The sequence below is a fragment of the Xyrauchen texanus genome, chromosome 20 (assembly GCF_025860055.1).
Source record: "Xyrauchen texanus isolate HMW12.3.18 chromosome 20, RBS_HiC_50CHRs, whole genome shotgun sequence".
In the NCBI taxonomy this organism is placed as follows: Eukaryota; Metazoa; Chordata; class Actinopteri; order Cypriniformes; family Catostomidae; genus Xyrauchen; species Xyrauchen texanus.
The window spans coordinates 16,104,937-16,123,049 of NC_068295.1; the positions used below are offsets into that span (position 1 = coordinate 16,104,937).

General features: G+C 39.1%; 1 protein-coding gene across 1 annotated transcript in view; it reads right to left on the reverse strand.

Moving 5' to 3' along the window:
• tdrd9 (tudor domain containing 9) overlaps positions 1-11,610 on the reverse strand; it is a 61,115-nt gene extending 49,505 nt beyond the window's left edge. The window contains exons 1-12 of the mRNA XM_052151499.1: positions 11,502-11,610; positions 10,453-10,536; positions 9,079-9,152; positions 8,591-8,812; positions 8,341-8,463; positions 6,101-6,181; positions 2,679-2,850; positions 2,336-2,438; positions 2,097-2,216; positions 1,928-2,012; positions 1,709-1,766; positions 1,462-1,566 (exon numbers count right to left, since the gene is read on the reverse strand). Of these exons, the coding sequence (XP_052007459.1) occupies positions 1,462-1,566; positions 1,709-1,766; positions 1,928-2,012; positions 2,097-2,216; positions 2,336-2,438; positions 2,679-2,850; positions 6,101-6,181; positions 8,341-8,463; positions 8,591-8,812; positions 9,079-9,152; positions 10,453-10,536; positions 11,502-11,610 (1,336 nt within the window). The remainder of the gene's footprint in view (positions 1-1,461; positions 1,567-1,708; positions 1,767-1,927; positions 2,013-2,096; positions 2,217-2,335; positions 2,439-2,678; positions 2,851-6,100; positions 6,182-8,340; positions 8,464-8,590; positions 8,813-9,078; positions 9,153-10,452; positions 10,537-11,501) is intronic.
• Between the last annotated feature and the right edge of the window lie 6,503 nt (positions 11,611-18,113).

Below are 18,113 nucleotides of genomic sequence, written 5' to 3' on the forward strand. Positions count from 1 at the left end.
ATGCAGTGACAGGTTGTGAGGTGTGCTAAAATCTTTCTTTCTTTCGTTCTGTCTTCCTTTCTTTCTGACAGACAGACAGACAGAATAAATGAATGCATGTGAAATTGTCTTAGCAGGAATTAACTTGTTTTAGTTCTGACGGTCATACCGCAATAACCAGTGTATACGCGCACCGCGATATATAGGTGCGGCTAGTTTGACCGCTCATTTCGAAGTGGCGGCTGGCTTGACCGCAGTGCCAGAAGCGACAATCCCCTTGACTACGGGCGCATAAACAAACACCACTTTCCTTTGCTTGCGCAGATTGCGCACAGGTATTTATCTGTTCTTGATGAGCTTTCTGACAGGAGAGACTGTCAGAAATTTTAGCAACTTTTGTTCTTGAAGAGAAACCTGTCACTTGTAGTTAAATAGAAAGCGGTCCAATATGATGTGTATAGCAATTACATTACACTTGTTCTTCACTTGAGGATACATCTGTCGTTTACAGTTGAGGTTGGATTTAGTTCAATTACTGCTGTTTTGCACAATCATTTTCACTTAAAGTGTACATACGTTTACATAAACAGAATAGAGCACTGATCTATATATATATAATTATATATTATAGTTTTATATAGATCAGTGGAATAGAGGTCCTCTGCCATTCTGTGTTCTGACTGTTGTTTTAATTAAAATTACTGTTGCATATTTAAACTTTTTGAAAGATGCTAGCTAAGTTCATTACTTGACTGTTGTTGTGCATATAATAGTTTTCTAAAACTTTACATTATTTGGATAATTGTTAATAAAATCTGTAAAATTTGATTTTTACAGAACTGAAAGAAGAATAATATTTAATATAGTTTTAATATATTTTTTGTCCAATTTTGTTGTGCTACTTTCAATAAAAGTGTGATTTATTTTATTGGTTTGTAGTTTTTCAATTCAGATTAATTAAATTCATGAAATTAATGAAAAAGTATAAAATTAATACAATAATACACAACATTTTTTTTTTTTTAAATAGGTAAAAATTTCGGAACTTAAACATTCAAGTTTTAGGTTCAATAACATTTTGGATTTACTGAGAGCATTGTGTTTGTTCAACAATAAAATTAATCCTGAGGAATACAATTTGCCTAATAATTGGGCATGCAGTGTATATACTTATTCTGTGCATGGTGTACTTTTTGTGTGTCAAATCACAAATTTTATCCATCAACAGCGCATGGTAACATTAACTGAGCACGAGCGGCACCGCTTGGAGCTGAAAACCCCAGCTGCACTGCAGCTCACATGACAATCACACTGTGCTGCTGACGCTTCCGATGTGAATGCTCAAATCTGTTAATATGGATGGCAAAAGAAATATGCTCTGCTCACGCACCGATCACGCTTGCGATGCGAAACGAGTGTTAGACACTAGTACACTTGTATAGTTCATTTGTGCTGTTACACATCAGTCCACATATGTAGTACCTCGTCGCTGGTTGCAGCTGGTCTTGGAGGCCCAGGTGATACGGAGAGATCTGTAATTGGTTTCCTTATCACACACTAACTGACGCACAAGGCAGAAATCAATCACTGTATAAACACACACAAAAATAAGTCTTATTAAAAGATCGTCTGTGCATTGGTTTTCATGAGATGACCTTAAGGACCTACAGAGGGCTGGTGTACAAAAGTGGTTCTGACCAGCAGTAGGGGGAAAAAAATAAACACCCACCATATTTCACATCAGGCACAGTGACAGAACTCTCTGCAATGTTTGTGGAGAGGATTATCTGGAAATACAAACAGAACAGGAATTTGTGAATTAAGTATCAGAGAAATAATCACAAAATAATCATTTACTGACAAAAAAACAGGGTTATTATAACAATGTCTCAATGCCAAAATAGTGCTAACTGGAAGGAAGTGGCTTTTGCTTCTAGATAAATGTTACCTTCCTGTATCCAGGTACAGGAACTAGGAACACTCCGTTTTGCTCCTCTAAAGTTACAGTAGAGTGGAGAGGATATACCTGCAACCTGCGAGTATACAAACGCACAATACCTTAACACATTTATACACATGCATGCTCAAACACAAACACACAAAACAAGCAGACGTACCTCTTGCGCACAAGTTTTGCGAGGGCTTCTTTCATATATTGAATTTCAGCAAGCCCAGGCAGGAAGACGAGCACACTACCTCTATCTGGGTGAGTGGAACATCCAGTCTGCTTTGTGGATCTGCCCCCCGGGTTTAAAATCATAATGATTTTAAATAAATATAAACATTATACTATGAGTTGTAATGTATTGTTGATCACACAACATTAAACTTATGACATATCATTTTGATCTCTGACCTTTGATTTTTAGCCTCCATCTCATCAAAGCTCTGGATTAGAGACACAGCAACATTATACATCTCCTCTGTGATACAAGGATCATCTGGGGGGGTTAAGTCCACCTGACACACATACAAAAGGCACACACATTTATATAAAAACATCTATAGCAACACAGGGCTGCTGGTGAATCAAATGCAAAGATTTAAATCAGATTTCAAATAACATATGAATGTGTTTTGGATCCAATTTGTAAAGTTTTGATTTTGCCATTAACTAGAAACAAAATAAATAGTTTTGAGTCAGATATGCCAAAAGAAATCAAAATTTCTGAATCTCAATAAAGCCTAAATAAGCCATATATTTACTCCAAGAGGCAGGATGTTTTTGAGTTCATCCAGGTAGAACTCTTCAACAATGTACGGTGCTCCTTCCACCTCAAACACATATGCTGGATTCATCTGATTGCGGATTGGAGTTCCAAAATACTCTGCAAACTCTGCACAGTTTATGGTGGCAGACATCAGAATGACCTGCTCACAGAGAGAGAGACGATACATGCATTCAGGAATGGGGAGAAGGACGTACTATAACCCACCTTTTTTTGTTTTCTCCAATGTGAATGGAGAAGTTTGCAATTTTTCGGGACACAAGTCTTTTTATTTCCACAATGAATATTTACTCATGGTAGCTCATTATTATGGTAGGCTACCTCCCGCACACACGTTCATACTCAATATCTGTAATTTTCTGTATTTGTGATCAGGCTGTCTTATGGGCCTATTTGAAAAATTCCATCTTTGTTGTAAATGTTAGCCTACGTTCATGATGAGTGGTATTAGAGCAATGATAATGCTGATGTCTGTGGTGGGCAAATTTTGCCGTTTGGTTTCGATTCCGCAACACTCCCGTAATGTGAGTCACGTTCACTGATCTGGACGATTGGGACCCCAGTCGGTTGCGATGTATATCGTGCAGTCTGACATATTGTAGCACAGTGTGCCATCAATGCGTTCGTATCATACAGTATGACAAGCAACAATCGTAAAGGACTATTATAAATCATAAAGTGTGCACCCGCCTTTAAGCGCTTGCAACGTTAACAGTTTTTTGTTTATAAATAGGTGCGTTGGTTTTATCGCATCTCTCTTTTAACATAGTTAAAAGTACATACATAGCGCAGTACAATGAATTTCATGTCGAAACAAATGCGTCCACTTCGCACACTCACACCAAATTCAACAAACGCTGCTGCATGAGAGAGGGAGGACGTGCAAAAGGGGATTTCCTGTATTCACGCAGATTCTAAAATAATACAAAGACAAAACTCAGAATCATGCGCAGAATTTCAGGCACTGTAGATTATTTTCAAAAGCAGGATATTTTTTTTTTTTTTTTTTTTAACAAGTAATACAGGCACACGCAAAATCAAAAATAAACCTGGTATTTTTTATTTTTTTTTAAGGTTCAGTCAGGAAACTTTGACTTGCCCTTGCAAAAATCCACTTGTTAAGGACAAGTGTTAATGTCGAGCCCAGAGTTGTATTGCCACATTTCATTGCCTCTGTCTTGCTCACGTTAATGGGCTCTCCGCTCTCCATAGCTCTCACCGGAGCTATGGAATATGGCTTTGAAACAAAGTCCATACTTATATAAACAAACCCAATGGGCAATATCAAGGTCAGCAAAAATGATCGAGGTCATGTCCATATATCGTACAGTAAGTCGATAACGTAATAATTGTAACAGGCCTAGTACGATTATATAAATAAATAAATGCAAATAAATGTCAACATATCTATATTGGATGGTTGCTGATATGATAATGTGTTGAAAGGCAATAAATCTTCCAATAGCTTTTAAAATTGGTAGCTTATATTTAATGTTCTTAGTCTTCCTTCCTGTGATGGGGAGGTCCAGACAGAGGCTATAAAATCCATATTTAATTAAATTTCAGATGCAGTTTATGGTGCAACCAAAACACTAATAACAAGGAATAAAACTTTTAACTTTAAAAGGTTGAAATACACCGGGGACTCTTATTTTGAAATGTTTGTGCTTCACTGCTTCCAGCTGCTCATTCAAACAGATAAGGGAAATAAAATGTGCACACTACAATAAATGTACAACGAATTACAATATAAACAATTAAAAGTAAACATTGTCAAATTTCATCAAAACTATATCATCAACAGTTGATCATTAGTGATCACTTGTCATAAATTTCTGATATGGCCTAATGATTGCAAACTTCTGAAAACACTCACAAGCCCCTCCACACTTGGAGAAAATACTGTGCCACGTTTTTATATATACCTGTATACACTCACTTAAAGGATTATTAGGAACACCATACTAATACTGTGTTTGACCACCTTTCGCCTTCAGGACTGCCTTAATTCTACGTGGCATTGATTCAACAAGGTGCTGAAAGCATTCTTTAGAAATGTTGGCTCCTATTGATAGGATAGCATCTTGCAGTTGATGGAGATTTGTGGGATGCACATCCAGGGCACGAAGCTCCCGTTCCACCACATCCCAAAGATGCTCTATTGGGTTGAGATCCGGTGACTGTGGGGGCCATTTTAGTACAGTGAACTCATTGTCATGTTCAAGAAACCAATTTGAAATGATTTGAGCTTTGTGAAATGGTGCATTATCCTGCTGGAAGTAGCCATCAGAGGATGGGTACATGGTGGCCATAAAGGGATGGACATGGTCAGAAAAAATGCTCAGGTAGGCCGTGGCATTTAAACGATGCCCAATTGGCACTAAGGGGCCTAAAGTGTGCCAAGAAAACATCCCCCACACCATTACACCACCACCACCAGCCTGCACAGTGGTAACAAGGCATGATGGATCCATGTTCTCATTCTGTTTACGCCAAATTCTGACTCTACCATCTGAATGTCTCAACAGAAATCGAGACTCATCAGACCAGGCAACATTTTTCCAGTCTTCAACCGTCCAATTTTGGTGAGCTCTTGCAAATTGTAGCCTCTTTTTCCTATTTGTAGTGGAGATGAGTGGTACCCGGTGGGGTCTTCTGCTGTTGTAGCCCATCTGCCTCAAGGTTGTGCGTGTTGTGGCTTCACAAATGCTTTGCTGCATACCTCGGTTGTAACGAGTGTTTATTTCAGGCAAAGTTGCTCTTCTATCAGCTTGAATCAGTCGGCCCATTCTCCTCTGACCTCTAGCATCAACAAGGCATTTTCACCCACAGGACTGCCGCATACTGGATGTTTTTCCCATTTCACACCATTCTTTGTAAACCCTAGAAATGGTTGTGCGTGAAAATCCCAGTAACTGAGCAGATTGTGAAATACTCAGACCGGCCCGTCTGGCACCAACAACCATGCCACGCTCAAAATTGTTTAAATCACCTTTCTTTCCCATTCTGACATTCAGTTTGGAGTTCAGGAGATTGTCTTGACCAGGACCACACCCCTAAATGCATTGAAGCAACTGCCATGTGACTGGTTGATTAGATAATTGCATTAATGAGAAATTGAACAGGTGTTCCTAATAATCCTTTAGGTGAGTGTGTGTATGTATTATATATATATATATATATATATATATATATATATATATATATATATACACTGTAAAATAAAATACAAATATTTATAAGCCGGCTTTTACAGGGGTTATGTCATGAGGAATCAAATTTTCCTTACAATTTTGACATAAGAGGTCATTGTACTATAAAAACATCTTGCAAGTTTCAGATCTCAAAACATCTAGAGTGAATATGAGTGAAATTATTTGTGTTGCGCAAACCTTGACATATCTGGAATTGGACCGTAGCAGTTTTTTGACCACCAGCAGCAGGAAGTCCAGCTCCTCTGTTCTCTCATGGACCTGAACAAGGTTATAAACACACAAAAAAAAATCAACTGTAGTAATAAATTGATATATAGTTCTGGAAAAAAATTAAGAGCCTACTGCAAAATTATCAGTTTCACTGGATTTATATACTATAGGTATGCGTTTTAGTATGTTTGTTTTATTCTATAAAATACTGGCAACATTTCTCCCAAATTAAAATATTATCATTTAAAACATTTATTTGCAGAAAATGCAACTGGTCAAAATAACAAAAATATACAGTGTATTCATACCTCGAATAATGCAGACAACAAGTTCATATTCATTTTTAAATAACACAAGACTAATGTTTTAACTTAGGAAGAGTTCAGAAATCAATATTTGGTGGAATATCCTTGATTTTCAAAAGACAGCTTTCATGCATCTTGGCATGCTCTCCACCAGTCTTTCACATTGCTGTTGGGGGACTTTATGCCACTCCTGGTGCAAATATTCAAGCAGCTCATCTTTGTTTGATGGCTTGTCACCCCCACCCCCAGATCATCACCGATCCTCCACCAAATTTCACAGTGGGTGAGAGACACTGTGACTTGAAGGCTTCTCCATGTCTCCGTCTAACCATTAGACATACAGGCTGAGAATCAGTGATGATCTGGGGGTGCTTCTGTCAGGCTGGAATTGGGCAGATTAGTCTTTTTGAAGGACCCATGAATCAAGCCATGTACAAGTTTATTCTGGAAAAAAACTTGCTTCCTTCTGCTGACAAAACTCTTAGGATTGTTTTTTTCAGCAGGACAATGCTCCATGCCACAGAGCGAAGTCAAATAATGTTGTGGATGGAGGGCCACCAGATCAAGACCCAGTCATGGCCAGCTCAATCTCCAGACCTGAACCTCATTGAAAACCTCTGGAATGTGATCAAGAGGAAGATGGATGGCCACAAGCCATCAAACAAAGACGAGCTGCTTGAATATTTGCACCAGGGGCCGGTTGCATAAAACTGTTTTAGACTAGTCTTACTAGTTAGTCGTCTAAAATGTTGGTCTTAAGTTTTTCAATCAGTTGCATAAAAACTTAGATCAGTCTAATTAAAGACCAAAATGTAAGACAGCACACCTCAGGCTAACTTTTGTTTACATTCTATTTTGCCATTGAAAATAACTGTCAGCTGAGCCAGTGGGGGCTGTAAGGGGCTTGAGTTGAGACTTGAAGACTTTGACTTCAAAAATGGTAACAAAATGTTGTGTTTTTAATTATTTGGGTTAAATCACTAAATGTGTTCATTAAAATACATTTTGAAGCACTGTAGTTCTCTAATAAGCAACTATTCTCAACGAATAACATTTTTTATTGAGCGTCCACTGTCGGCCATTTTGTTTTAAGCTGTTCAGTGTCTTATTTTTCCCACAATGCAATGCAAATTAGACTGTCTTACTAAAGACAACTGTGAGCTTGTTTTATGCAACAGGCTTTCTATGGCGTCTTTAGCTAGTCAAACTAATTGTTAGATGCAGTCTTAAGTTAATTGCTATGTTTATGCAACCGGCCCCAGGAGTGGCATAAAGTCACCCAACAGCAATGTGAAAGACTGGTAGAGAGCATGCCAAGAAACATGAAAGCTGTGATTGAAAATCAGGGATATTCCAACAAATATTGATTTCTGAACTCTTCAGTTAAAGTTAAAACATTAATATTTTGTTGTTTAAAAATGAATTTGGACTTGTTTTCTTTGCATTTTTTGAGGTCTGAAATCACTGCATCTTTTTTTTATTTTGAACAGTTGTCATTTTCTGCAACAAAAAAAAATTATCTAAATGACAATATTTGAATTTGGGAGAAATGTTGTCAGCACTATACAGAATAAAACAAAAAAATTTATTTTACTAAAACACATGCTGTACCTATGAATAGTAAATCCAGAGAAACTGATCATTTTCAGTGGTCTCCTAAATTTTTCCAGAGCTGTATATTAGCCAGGCAGGATATTATAAACTGCATTGGGCCCTTTTGGGAATATTGGCATTAGCCTATAACTGTTCTTTCTCATGAAGATCACAAAAGGAGAGGTTTAAATCTTTTAATTTGATAAAAGACACAATAATACAGAAACCATCACATATCCAACCTGTAACAAGGTCTGATCATTGCATCTGTGAATTGTTTAATCTATAAATTGGTTATATTGTACATACCTCATCTATAAAGATGTGAGAGTACTCTGTGAGTGTTTTGGAACCCACTAATTTCTGCAATAAGACTCCTGTGGTCACATAAATCAGTTTAGTGTGTTCTGTGGCCATCTTCTCTAAACCCACCTGGAGCAAGCAGGAGGGAAAGACAGAAAGTACATATATATATTAGTAAGCCAAACAGCTAATGCTCACAAGTAAATAATCTGCATAATGTTTTATACTGCAAGTTACTACTGTATGCATCTCACACCTGATACCCCACCAAGCTGCCCAGGGTGCATTTTCGTTCACGTGCAACCCAGCGGGCAATGCTGGTGGCACCAATCTTACGTGGCTGTGTAACCACCAAGTTACAGGGCATGTTTCTCTCTGTATAGTGATCCAGGATGAACTGTGGCAGCTGGGTGGTTTTCCCACTGCCTGTCGCTCCACGGATAATGATGACGGAGTTATTCTCAATAAGAGTGACCAACTGCACACAAACACACACACAGATTGCTATATGCACACACCTGACATGACATAATTGATACATACTAGAACTAAACAATAACAATTTCTGCCTTAGGCTTTTATCTACAAACATACATATTTAATGTACTTTTAATTTTGGAAGCATTATATACAAACGTGTACTTTCTTAGATTATGAGTAAATGTCTGTATGTGGTTCTTGTCCACCCATAGGGATAGAGAAGGTTGGTTAACTTAAGGTGTAAATGTGTCTGTTTGTGTGTACCTCTTGTCTGTTCTTTGTAATAGGGAGAATTGGATACTCATAACTGGCCAGTGGAGGGGGGGAGGTCCCTGGACCTATGGATGTTCAAAGGTCATATGTCAAAACAGCGTTCCTATCAAATTACATTGTGGATTGATGTCATCTAAACAAAAAAAGGCAAAAGAGTGTCCCGGGCCAGCGCAACAGCATGGAAAAGTGCTTTTGACAGAGCACATTTGCTAAAACAATTATCAGTTACTCTTACTAATGAAATAATTGCACATTTATTAAAATACGGTGCAACCCAACATGTATGGCTATGCAACCCAATTTGGGTTGCTAACTATAGTTTAAGAACGCTGGTCTAAATGAATCTCTACAATGCCGAGTTGCCCCCTGCAAATTCTATGTACAGATGCAGTGTCGTTACTTAACTTTTCGGCTCTGATCTCGTATTGTATCGTAGTGACGCTTTAAAGTCAATCAACTTTTAGACATGATAAATTGTTCCCTGTGATTGTAATTCCAGTGCAAGTACATTTTGGCAGCCTTTGTGCTGCACTTCAAAGTTTGTGTAAACTGGCCTTTTCATTGTATGTGGGCTTTAGATGTAGCTTCTGTGTAGCCTTTGCAGTGTAAAGACAGCTTAGGTCTAATCGAAAGGTCATATCCACAACTTTTGTCATAGTGAAATAAATATCCTTTTAAAAATACATTATGCTATGGACCACTAAGACTTCCTGGGAAATTATTGCAACATTTTTACTTAAATGAAACAAAACCAAAAAAAATTGAAAGATACTAGCCAACAGTTACAACAATTGTGGTCATATTTACACAGCCTATGTGATCTAAAGGTCATTAAAATATGCCAAGACCTCAGTTGGTCCTGTTTCAATTGAAATGATCAAATATAATTAAATGACTGTGACTGATCTACCTAAAATGATCATATAGCAAACCACCTAGTTATGAAAACACATTCTGCTGTGCAGGGCTGGATTGGGAAGAGAAATCGGCCTGTTCGCTGTCCTTTTCTGCATATCGCGGCACCATTTTGTGGACCATTCTGCATAACGCGGCGGCTCATTGTTGCTTACCGACCTGCTCGGTTCTCCCGATGGCCATTCCGGCCCTGCTCGGCCCAAAAGTGCATCGGACCACCGGGAAAATGCACAGTATGCCAGATTACCAGTCCAGCCCTGCTGCTGTGTCAAGATGGCCTCTCACATTCCCTTATGAGTTCTGAATGTAGTGTGGTATAAGCACACTTCTGAATCACAGTATATGTCTGCTAACTTCAGTGTGTTCGAATATGAATGTGCTTGTAAAAGTGTCTGAGCGTTCATGTGCATCAGGAGCAGCAGGTATGTAGAGGTGTGTGTATGTGATTACTGGTCAGCAGTTCTGGCATCCTGCTTTTCTGGTTTCCCCCATCTGATTCATCCTTCTCTGGAAAGCTATGCTCAGAGCATTGCTCTAAAGACCTTCAGCAAATGCACACAAACAAACATTTTTACATAATCTTCACTCTTTTATACATAAACTAAGCAGAATGTTAAAGCAATGTTATGATTTTCAATACGAGTTAAGCTCAATTGACAGCATTTGTGGCATATTAAAAAAAAGTTTTTATAAAAAAAATACAATAAATAAATAAAAAGGCACAAATCTATGTTCCAGCACATACAATGGAATTGAATGGGGCCAATCCATTAATGTTAAAATACTCACAGTTTCAAAAGTATAGCCACAAGATAAAAACCATATGCAATATGTAAAAATACTACATTAAATACTTGAATTTTAAAAGAAGAATTATTGTCATGTTAGAATGAATAAGTGCTTTTATAATGTATAAACTTCACATTTCTGACTTCAATTCCTCCAAAAATTAGGCCCATCCACTTCCATTATAAGTGCCTTTTTTATAGGGCGGATTAATCCAAATACTTTTTTTGTGGTAATCAACACTGTTACAAATGCTGTAGATTGAGCGTAACTAGTATTGACCCTTTCCTTTAGTGTTAAAGAGTAAATAAGTTTCAAGTATGGCAGAACTCCACACACAGCTGCTGCGTCGGAGCAAAAGGATAGATATGCACGTGGTAAAATTCGTTCACATAGCTTGTATATGAAAATATGATATATATTTAGGAAGTTTAAGCATGTGTCATGGTATTTTTTGTTGTAATTGGCGCCAACAATGGTCCAAAGATCCTGTTGGACTATTCTAAAAAACAACTTAGAAATTAACATTTTAATCTTTGAAAATGTTAAATGAAAATTACAAAAGTTTTTGCCTCAATTCCATTCTGCCAAGTCACTGAACAAAGCTTTTAATCGGTACTATCTGAAAGCACCATGGATGATGGCTCGTGCATGTTAAAGCGTGAAACAGAACTCGTGCCTTCATGATTCTTACCCGTCTGCAGAACCTGTACCGTCGGGCTGTGACTGCGTTTTTACTTCATCAGTGATTCGGATGTTTGCAAACTGCGTCCCGACAGTAAACCAGTGCGCTATCTGTGCTGATGTGATGGCCTGACGCATCCTGCACAAAATATGTAGTCAAATCAACCAAAACCGAACAATATTGATATGCCAAGCTACAAGAGTTCAGCTAACGTGCGTCCGCTAGTCTCGCGCTCCCTCTACTATCATCTTTTTCCTCCTCCAGCAGGTGGGGCGTGTACAAGGTTAAAACTCACCTTTTCACAATTTTCGACGAATAAACGCGAATTTTTACTACTTGTTATATGTGAATCGGAGATGGAGCAAGGAGATGTGGTGAGATATCAATGTCAAATTAAATTCCTGCATCTGTAGACCCTATACATCCGAAAGGGGTGTATTAATCAGAAATTATGTGACCGAAATTTTAGAATTTGAACGCAGCATGTGACGTGTGTGCATTTTCCGCGCCAAATGCTTCAGTCGAGGATTAAAATAATGCTTTTTAGTATAGACCATACAAATATATCGTTTTTAAAAAAAAAAAAAAAGTATTGGATCTGTGCGCATACTTTTCGCATAACTGGGTTGTTTTATTAGATTTTATTTTATTATTTTTACAAAGAGATAATATTCACATTATATGAATACACATTAAATGAAAAAAAAATCGGACAAAGATACAGAAGGGTAAAATTATTTATTTGTGTGGGGTGGGGGTGGGGGTTCAAATATGCTGCAAAAATAAACGACAGAAAAATTAAAGCAAAGTCATCAGAATTGCAAACAAAATCATGTTTTCCTTGGTTATATTACTGTTTTTTGTGCTCTGACAATTTTGCTAATATTTTTTATTTATTTATTTATGCTTACGCTGTATTTTTTATTTTTTTGCTTTTGTTTCCAAGTTCTGCGCTTGGTTTTCCAAAACTTGTGAGTATAACTCACATGTAAATCATGTAAATCAGGAGCAATTTCCGTCCCTGTTGGTCCACTAGTTCTTGATCGACAGCTCCTCCTCTAGCCAGTCATTCAAAGAGAGGTGACATCACTCCAATACAACTCTGACGGCTGCTGCTTAATAATATTATATTATTTGTGGTTGATAGATACGCTGCTTGTGTTTGAGTATTATCTGCCAGCTCTATTAAACAATGTGTTGTCCGAGCAGGCCATTAACATAGTCCATTAACACATGTGTCGTGTCAGCTGAATTTAGATAGCAGATTCTTTAGTTTAGGCATTATTTAAGACTTCCTTGTTTGTTATTGGCTGCATATCTAAATATATATATATATATATATATATATATATATATATATATATATATATATATATATATATATATATATATATATATACACTCACCTAAAGGATTATTAGGAACACCTGTTCAATTTCTCATTAATGCAATTATCTAATCAACCAATCACATGGCAGTTGCTTCAATGCATTTAGGGGTGTGGTCCTGGTCAAGACAATCTCCTGAACTCCAAACTGAATGTCAGAATGGGAAAGAAAGGTGATTTAAGCAATTTTGAGCGTGGCATGGTTGTTGGTGCCAGACGGGCCGGTCTGAGTATTTCACAATCTGCTCAGTTACTGGGATTTTCACGCACAACCATTTCTAGGGTTTACAAAGAATGGTGTGAAAAGGGAAAAACATCCAGTATGCGGCAGTCCTGTGGGCTGAAAATGCCTTGTTGTTGCTAGAGGTCAGAGGAGAATGGGCCGACTGATTCAAGCTGATAGAAGAGCAACTTTGCCTGAAATAACCACTCATTACAACCGAGGTATGCAGCAAAGCATTTGTGAAGCCACAACACGCACAACCTTGAGGCAGATGGGCTACAACAGCAGAAGACCCCACCGGGTACCACTCATCTCCACTACAAATAGGAAAAAGAGGCTACAATTTGCAAGAGCTCAGCAAAATTGGACAGTTGAAGACTGGAAAAATGTTGCCTGGTCTGATGAGTCTCGATTTCTGTTGAGACATTCAGATGGTAGAGTCAGAATTTGGCGTAAACAGAATGAGAACATGGATCCATCATGCCTTGTTACCACTGTGCAGGCTGGTGGTGGTGGTGTAATGGTGTGGGGGATGTTTTCTTGGCACACTTTAGGCCCCTTAGTGCCAATTGGGCATCGTTTAAATGCCACGGCCTACCTGAGCATTGTTTCTGACCATGTCCATCCCTTTATGGCCACCATGTACCCATCCTCTGGTGGCTACTTCCAGCAGGATAATGCACCATGTCACAAAGCTCGAATCATTTCAAATTGGTTTTTTGAACATGACAATGAGTTTACTGTACTAAAATGGCCCCCACAGTCACCAGATCTCAACCCAATAGAGCATCTTTGGGATGTGGTGGAACAGGAGCTTCGTGCCCTGGATGTGCATCCCACAAATCTCCATCAACTGCAAGAAGCTATCCTATCAATATGGGCCAACATTTCTAAAGAATGCTTTCAGCACCTTGTTGAATCAATGCCACGTAGAATTAAGGCAGTTCTGAAGGCGAAAGGGGGTCAAACACAGTATTAGTATGATGTTCCTAATAATCCTTTAGGTGAGTGTATATATAACAAGGCTGGGTTGACGTGGATGTTTGATGCATGTTTTTACTAGCTGTACCAATGTAGTTGTGAGTTTAGAACCCAATTTGATCCGCATTTTTTATTATTTTGATTCACGCTTATTATTTTTGGATCCGTGACCACAATACTTTTGATGGGATTTTGATCCCATAGTTTCGTCTTGGACTTACATTGACTTATTGACACCTAAAGGCTGCAGCACATTTCAAATTAAATAATTTTTAGTTACCGTTGCCATGATAGAATTGTACTATTCACAAACTATCATGATTAATTTAAAGGTGCACTTTAAGTTTTACTCCTAAAAAAATGTATTACAATTTTGAAATATATGTATAAGATCATGAGAACTTGAGATGAAGACTCCAGTCATATCAGTAACCTAATAAACTCTGTTTTATTTTACATAGGGAGGGTCCCCACATGGGGGCTGCCATGTTTGAATCACATGACCAGCCGAATACTACTCACTTAATCTAAGTAACCTTTTATTGGATACTTTTTTCATGGATTAAATTAATCATGGCTGACTAGAATTGGGAATTTCTTCAATGGAATCTGTAACTGAAAACTATTGATTTTAAATTATGCTGCATCCACTCTGCATCAAGTCCAAAATGAAACAAACAAAAACGTTACTGAGTGCACCTTTATGAGTTCCGAGCTCATGAACGATCAAGCAAAGTCAAACTTACAAGTGGGAAACTCTCAATTTGAGATGATACACGAGTTGCCGAGATGGGATGTTGGAAGGGGCATGTCGACAGGAAAGATGATGTAAACGAATGACTGTGAAAAAACATTTAAACTTCTGTACGTTATTTTTTTTTTTAATTCTCCCCTTTTTGGAATGGCCGATTCTCAATGCACTCTAACTCTAGGTCCTTGTGACGCCTTAATCCGTGTGGCAGAGGACGAATCTCAGTTCTCTTGCATCTGAGACCGTCAACCCGTGCATCTTATCACGTGTTGAGCACGTTACCGTGGAGTATGTGTGGAGGCTTCACGGCATCCACCGCGGCATCCACACACAACTCAACAAGTGCCCCACAGAGCTCGAGAACCACATTATACCATGATGAGTTTAGCCCACGTGACGCTACCCTCCCTAGCAGCCGGGACAATTTGGTTGCTTAGGAGACCTGGCTGGAGTCACTCAGCATGCCCTGGATTCGAACTTCAGTGTTCAGCGTCTTTACTCACTAAGCTTCCCAGGACCCCCTCTGTAGGCCTATGTTATTTTAATAATATGAATTTGTTATATATGATTGCCAACTATTGACTCACCTTTTGCAGTTTGTTTTAAGCATATTAATAAATAATCTGTTAGATACCATGCTTTTATAAATCAAATATGTTTTGAATAAGTGATGCAAGTGTATTTATTTATTTTTATTCACTGGTACAACAGAAAAAGATTTGCCATCATTCATAGTGTATTTATTTTCCCACTTGAATGTGTAATATGCTGTTGTAAAGAATGCCCAACTTTGAGGTATGACCTTCCCGGGTCCACTTAAAGGCAGCATTAATCCATGAATTAAAGTGTCTAATAACAGGGTGGTTACTATGATTAAGCAAGTAGTATTCGGCTGGTCGTGTAATAAGATGGAAGCTCCCATGAGAGGACCCTCTCATATAGAATAAAACTGCTTTTATAAGGTTGAAACTGGAGTCTTCATCTCATGTGAGTTATCATCATTTTATATATGTTTAAAAAGTACAATTAATTTATTTAGGAGTAAAACTTTTTCAATGAGGAATAATTTACTGAGTGCACCTTTAAGCTATACTTTGTTTGTAGCAAACTACTGACTACTCAAAGTGTACTCAAGAGTTAAAGTAATGGATAACAAACTTCTCCAGCTTTCAGGCTAAAATGTATGCAATGGTTGGTATTCCTGCATGATTCCTTAACATTTTAGGGTATATTTTCTGCTCAGGTTTCTTCTTGGAAAAAAAGACAGAGTCAACACAAACTAGTTGCACCTAAATATTCATATAATATATTAATATTCATGAAGTCACATTCAGATGTCCAAATGTCATGCAACATGAGATTTTAAAAGAGTCATTAATAGTTTCATCTTGGCTGAATCTCCACTTGCTGGCACAATTTGTTATCAAAAGATTTTCTGAGTTTTCTAACTCTTCTAACTATCTAAACATCTCTTAAGTTGCATTCTACATAGCCCCACACACGGAAGTTTCACCTGTGGTAATCTGCTTGCCCACATTGTGATCATTAAACAATTAACTTTAGATGATAGCCAGATCTGTATGTGGGTTACATTTTGGGGAAAATGAACATAAAATACAGCAGATTAACATGTGTTTAGTTCATGGACGAACCTCATCATGCTCTCACGCTATTTTTTTATATAGCCTATATTTTTTTATTTTATTTAATTTTGAAATATTTTGTAATGCTTTATTTATCACAGCATATAACACATGCAAAGAAACAACACAGACACACAGAGAGAGAGAGAGAGAATACAGAAAAACGAATCGGTTACATAACCTCGGTTCTCTCTAGATGAGGGAACGAGTATTGCGTAAGCTAGCTTACGCTACGGGAAAGATTCATCTTTTCTGAGATATTGAAGCCAAAAAATTATCCTTAATTTTGTAAAATTTGTCAACGCAGTGCAGCAACTGCAGACCTTGAGCGGGCTAGCTAGCGAGCTCATTGGTTGCTCTGCGGCAACTGCTGCAGCCTATAGACGAACTTGGGCGAACTTGCGTCCAATGAGAGGCGTCCGCGCGCTTACTGCATCAAAGCCCGCCAAAATGGGCGTGGCTAGAGTGCATATAAGCGTAGTTCGTAGGCTGGTTTTCATGACTGAAGCGAAAGTCGCTCGTGGCGCGAGTACGGCCGGCTACGCAATACTCGTTCCCTCATCTAGAGAGAACCGAGGTTACGTTAGGTAACCGATTCCTTCTCTTACGAGAGGTTCTCTCGTATTGCGTAAGCTAGCTTACCCTATGGGAACCCATTGTCAACGCCGTGCGCGCCAAGCATCCACTGCATGAGCCCCGGGGTGGGGGGACCTGGGGGAGCCCTTGTGAGTGGGGAAATAATATTTGGCCGGCAAGAGTGCGGGCCAGTGTGTGTGTAATACATAAGCACATAGTGGGAAGGGAACGACAGAGCGGCAGTGCCGGTCTGTGTGGAATGAGTCCCATCAGTGCAGCGTACTGTAGCGTATTAAACCGCTAGTAGTTTTGCCTGCAGGGCGGGCACTTCCAGATTGTAAAATCTGACAAAGGTGGAGGGGAAGCCCAGCCCGCTGCCACACATATGTCGTGAATGGAAATCCCGCTGGACCATGCCCACGATGAGGCCATGCCTCTAGTGGAGTGAGCCCTAATGCCCAACGGGCATGGCAGGTCTTTTGACGCGTATGCAGCAGCAATAGCGTCCACTATCCATCTAGACAGTGTCTGTTTCGAGGCGGCGAGACCTTTGGTGCGCCCGCCGAACTAAACGAAAAGCTGCTCAGAGCGTCTGAAAGAGGCGGAGCGCGCAGTATACAATCTCAGTGCTCTGACTGGGCAAAGGAGATTGGCGTCGCGTTCGCTATCGGATGCTGGCAGCGCCGATAGGGAAATGACCTGTGCTCTGAAAGGAGTACTGATCACCTTGGGAACATAGCCGTGTCTAGGCTTTAAAATGACCTTGGAGTCACTTGGTCCGAACTCAAGACACGCAGCGCTGACAGACAGCGCGTGAAGGTCTCCCACACGTTTGACTGATGACAGGGCAGTCAGAAAAACGGTTTTGAGTGAAAGGTATTTCAAATCCACGGATTGAAGCGGTTCGAAAGGGGGGGCTTTCATAGTTTGGAGAACTATAGAAAGATCCCAGATAGGAACCGATGGGGGACGCGGGGGGTTCATCCTTCTAGCTCCCTTGAGGAAGCGGATGACCAGCTCGTTTTTTCCCAGTGACTGGCCGTGCAGGGGTTCAGCGAACGCCACGACCGCCGCCACAT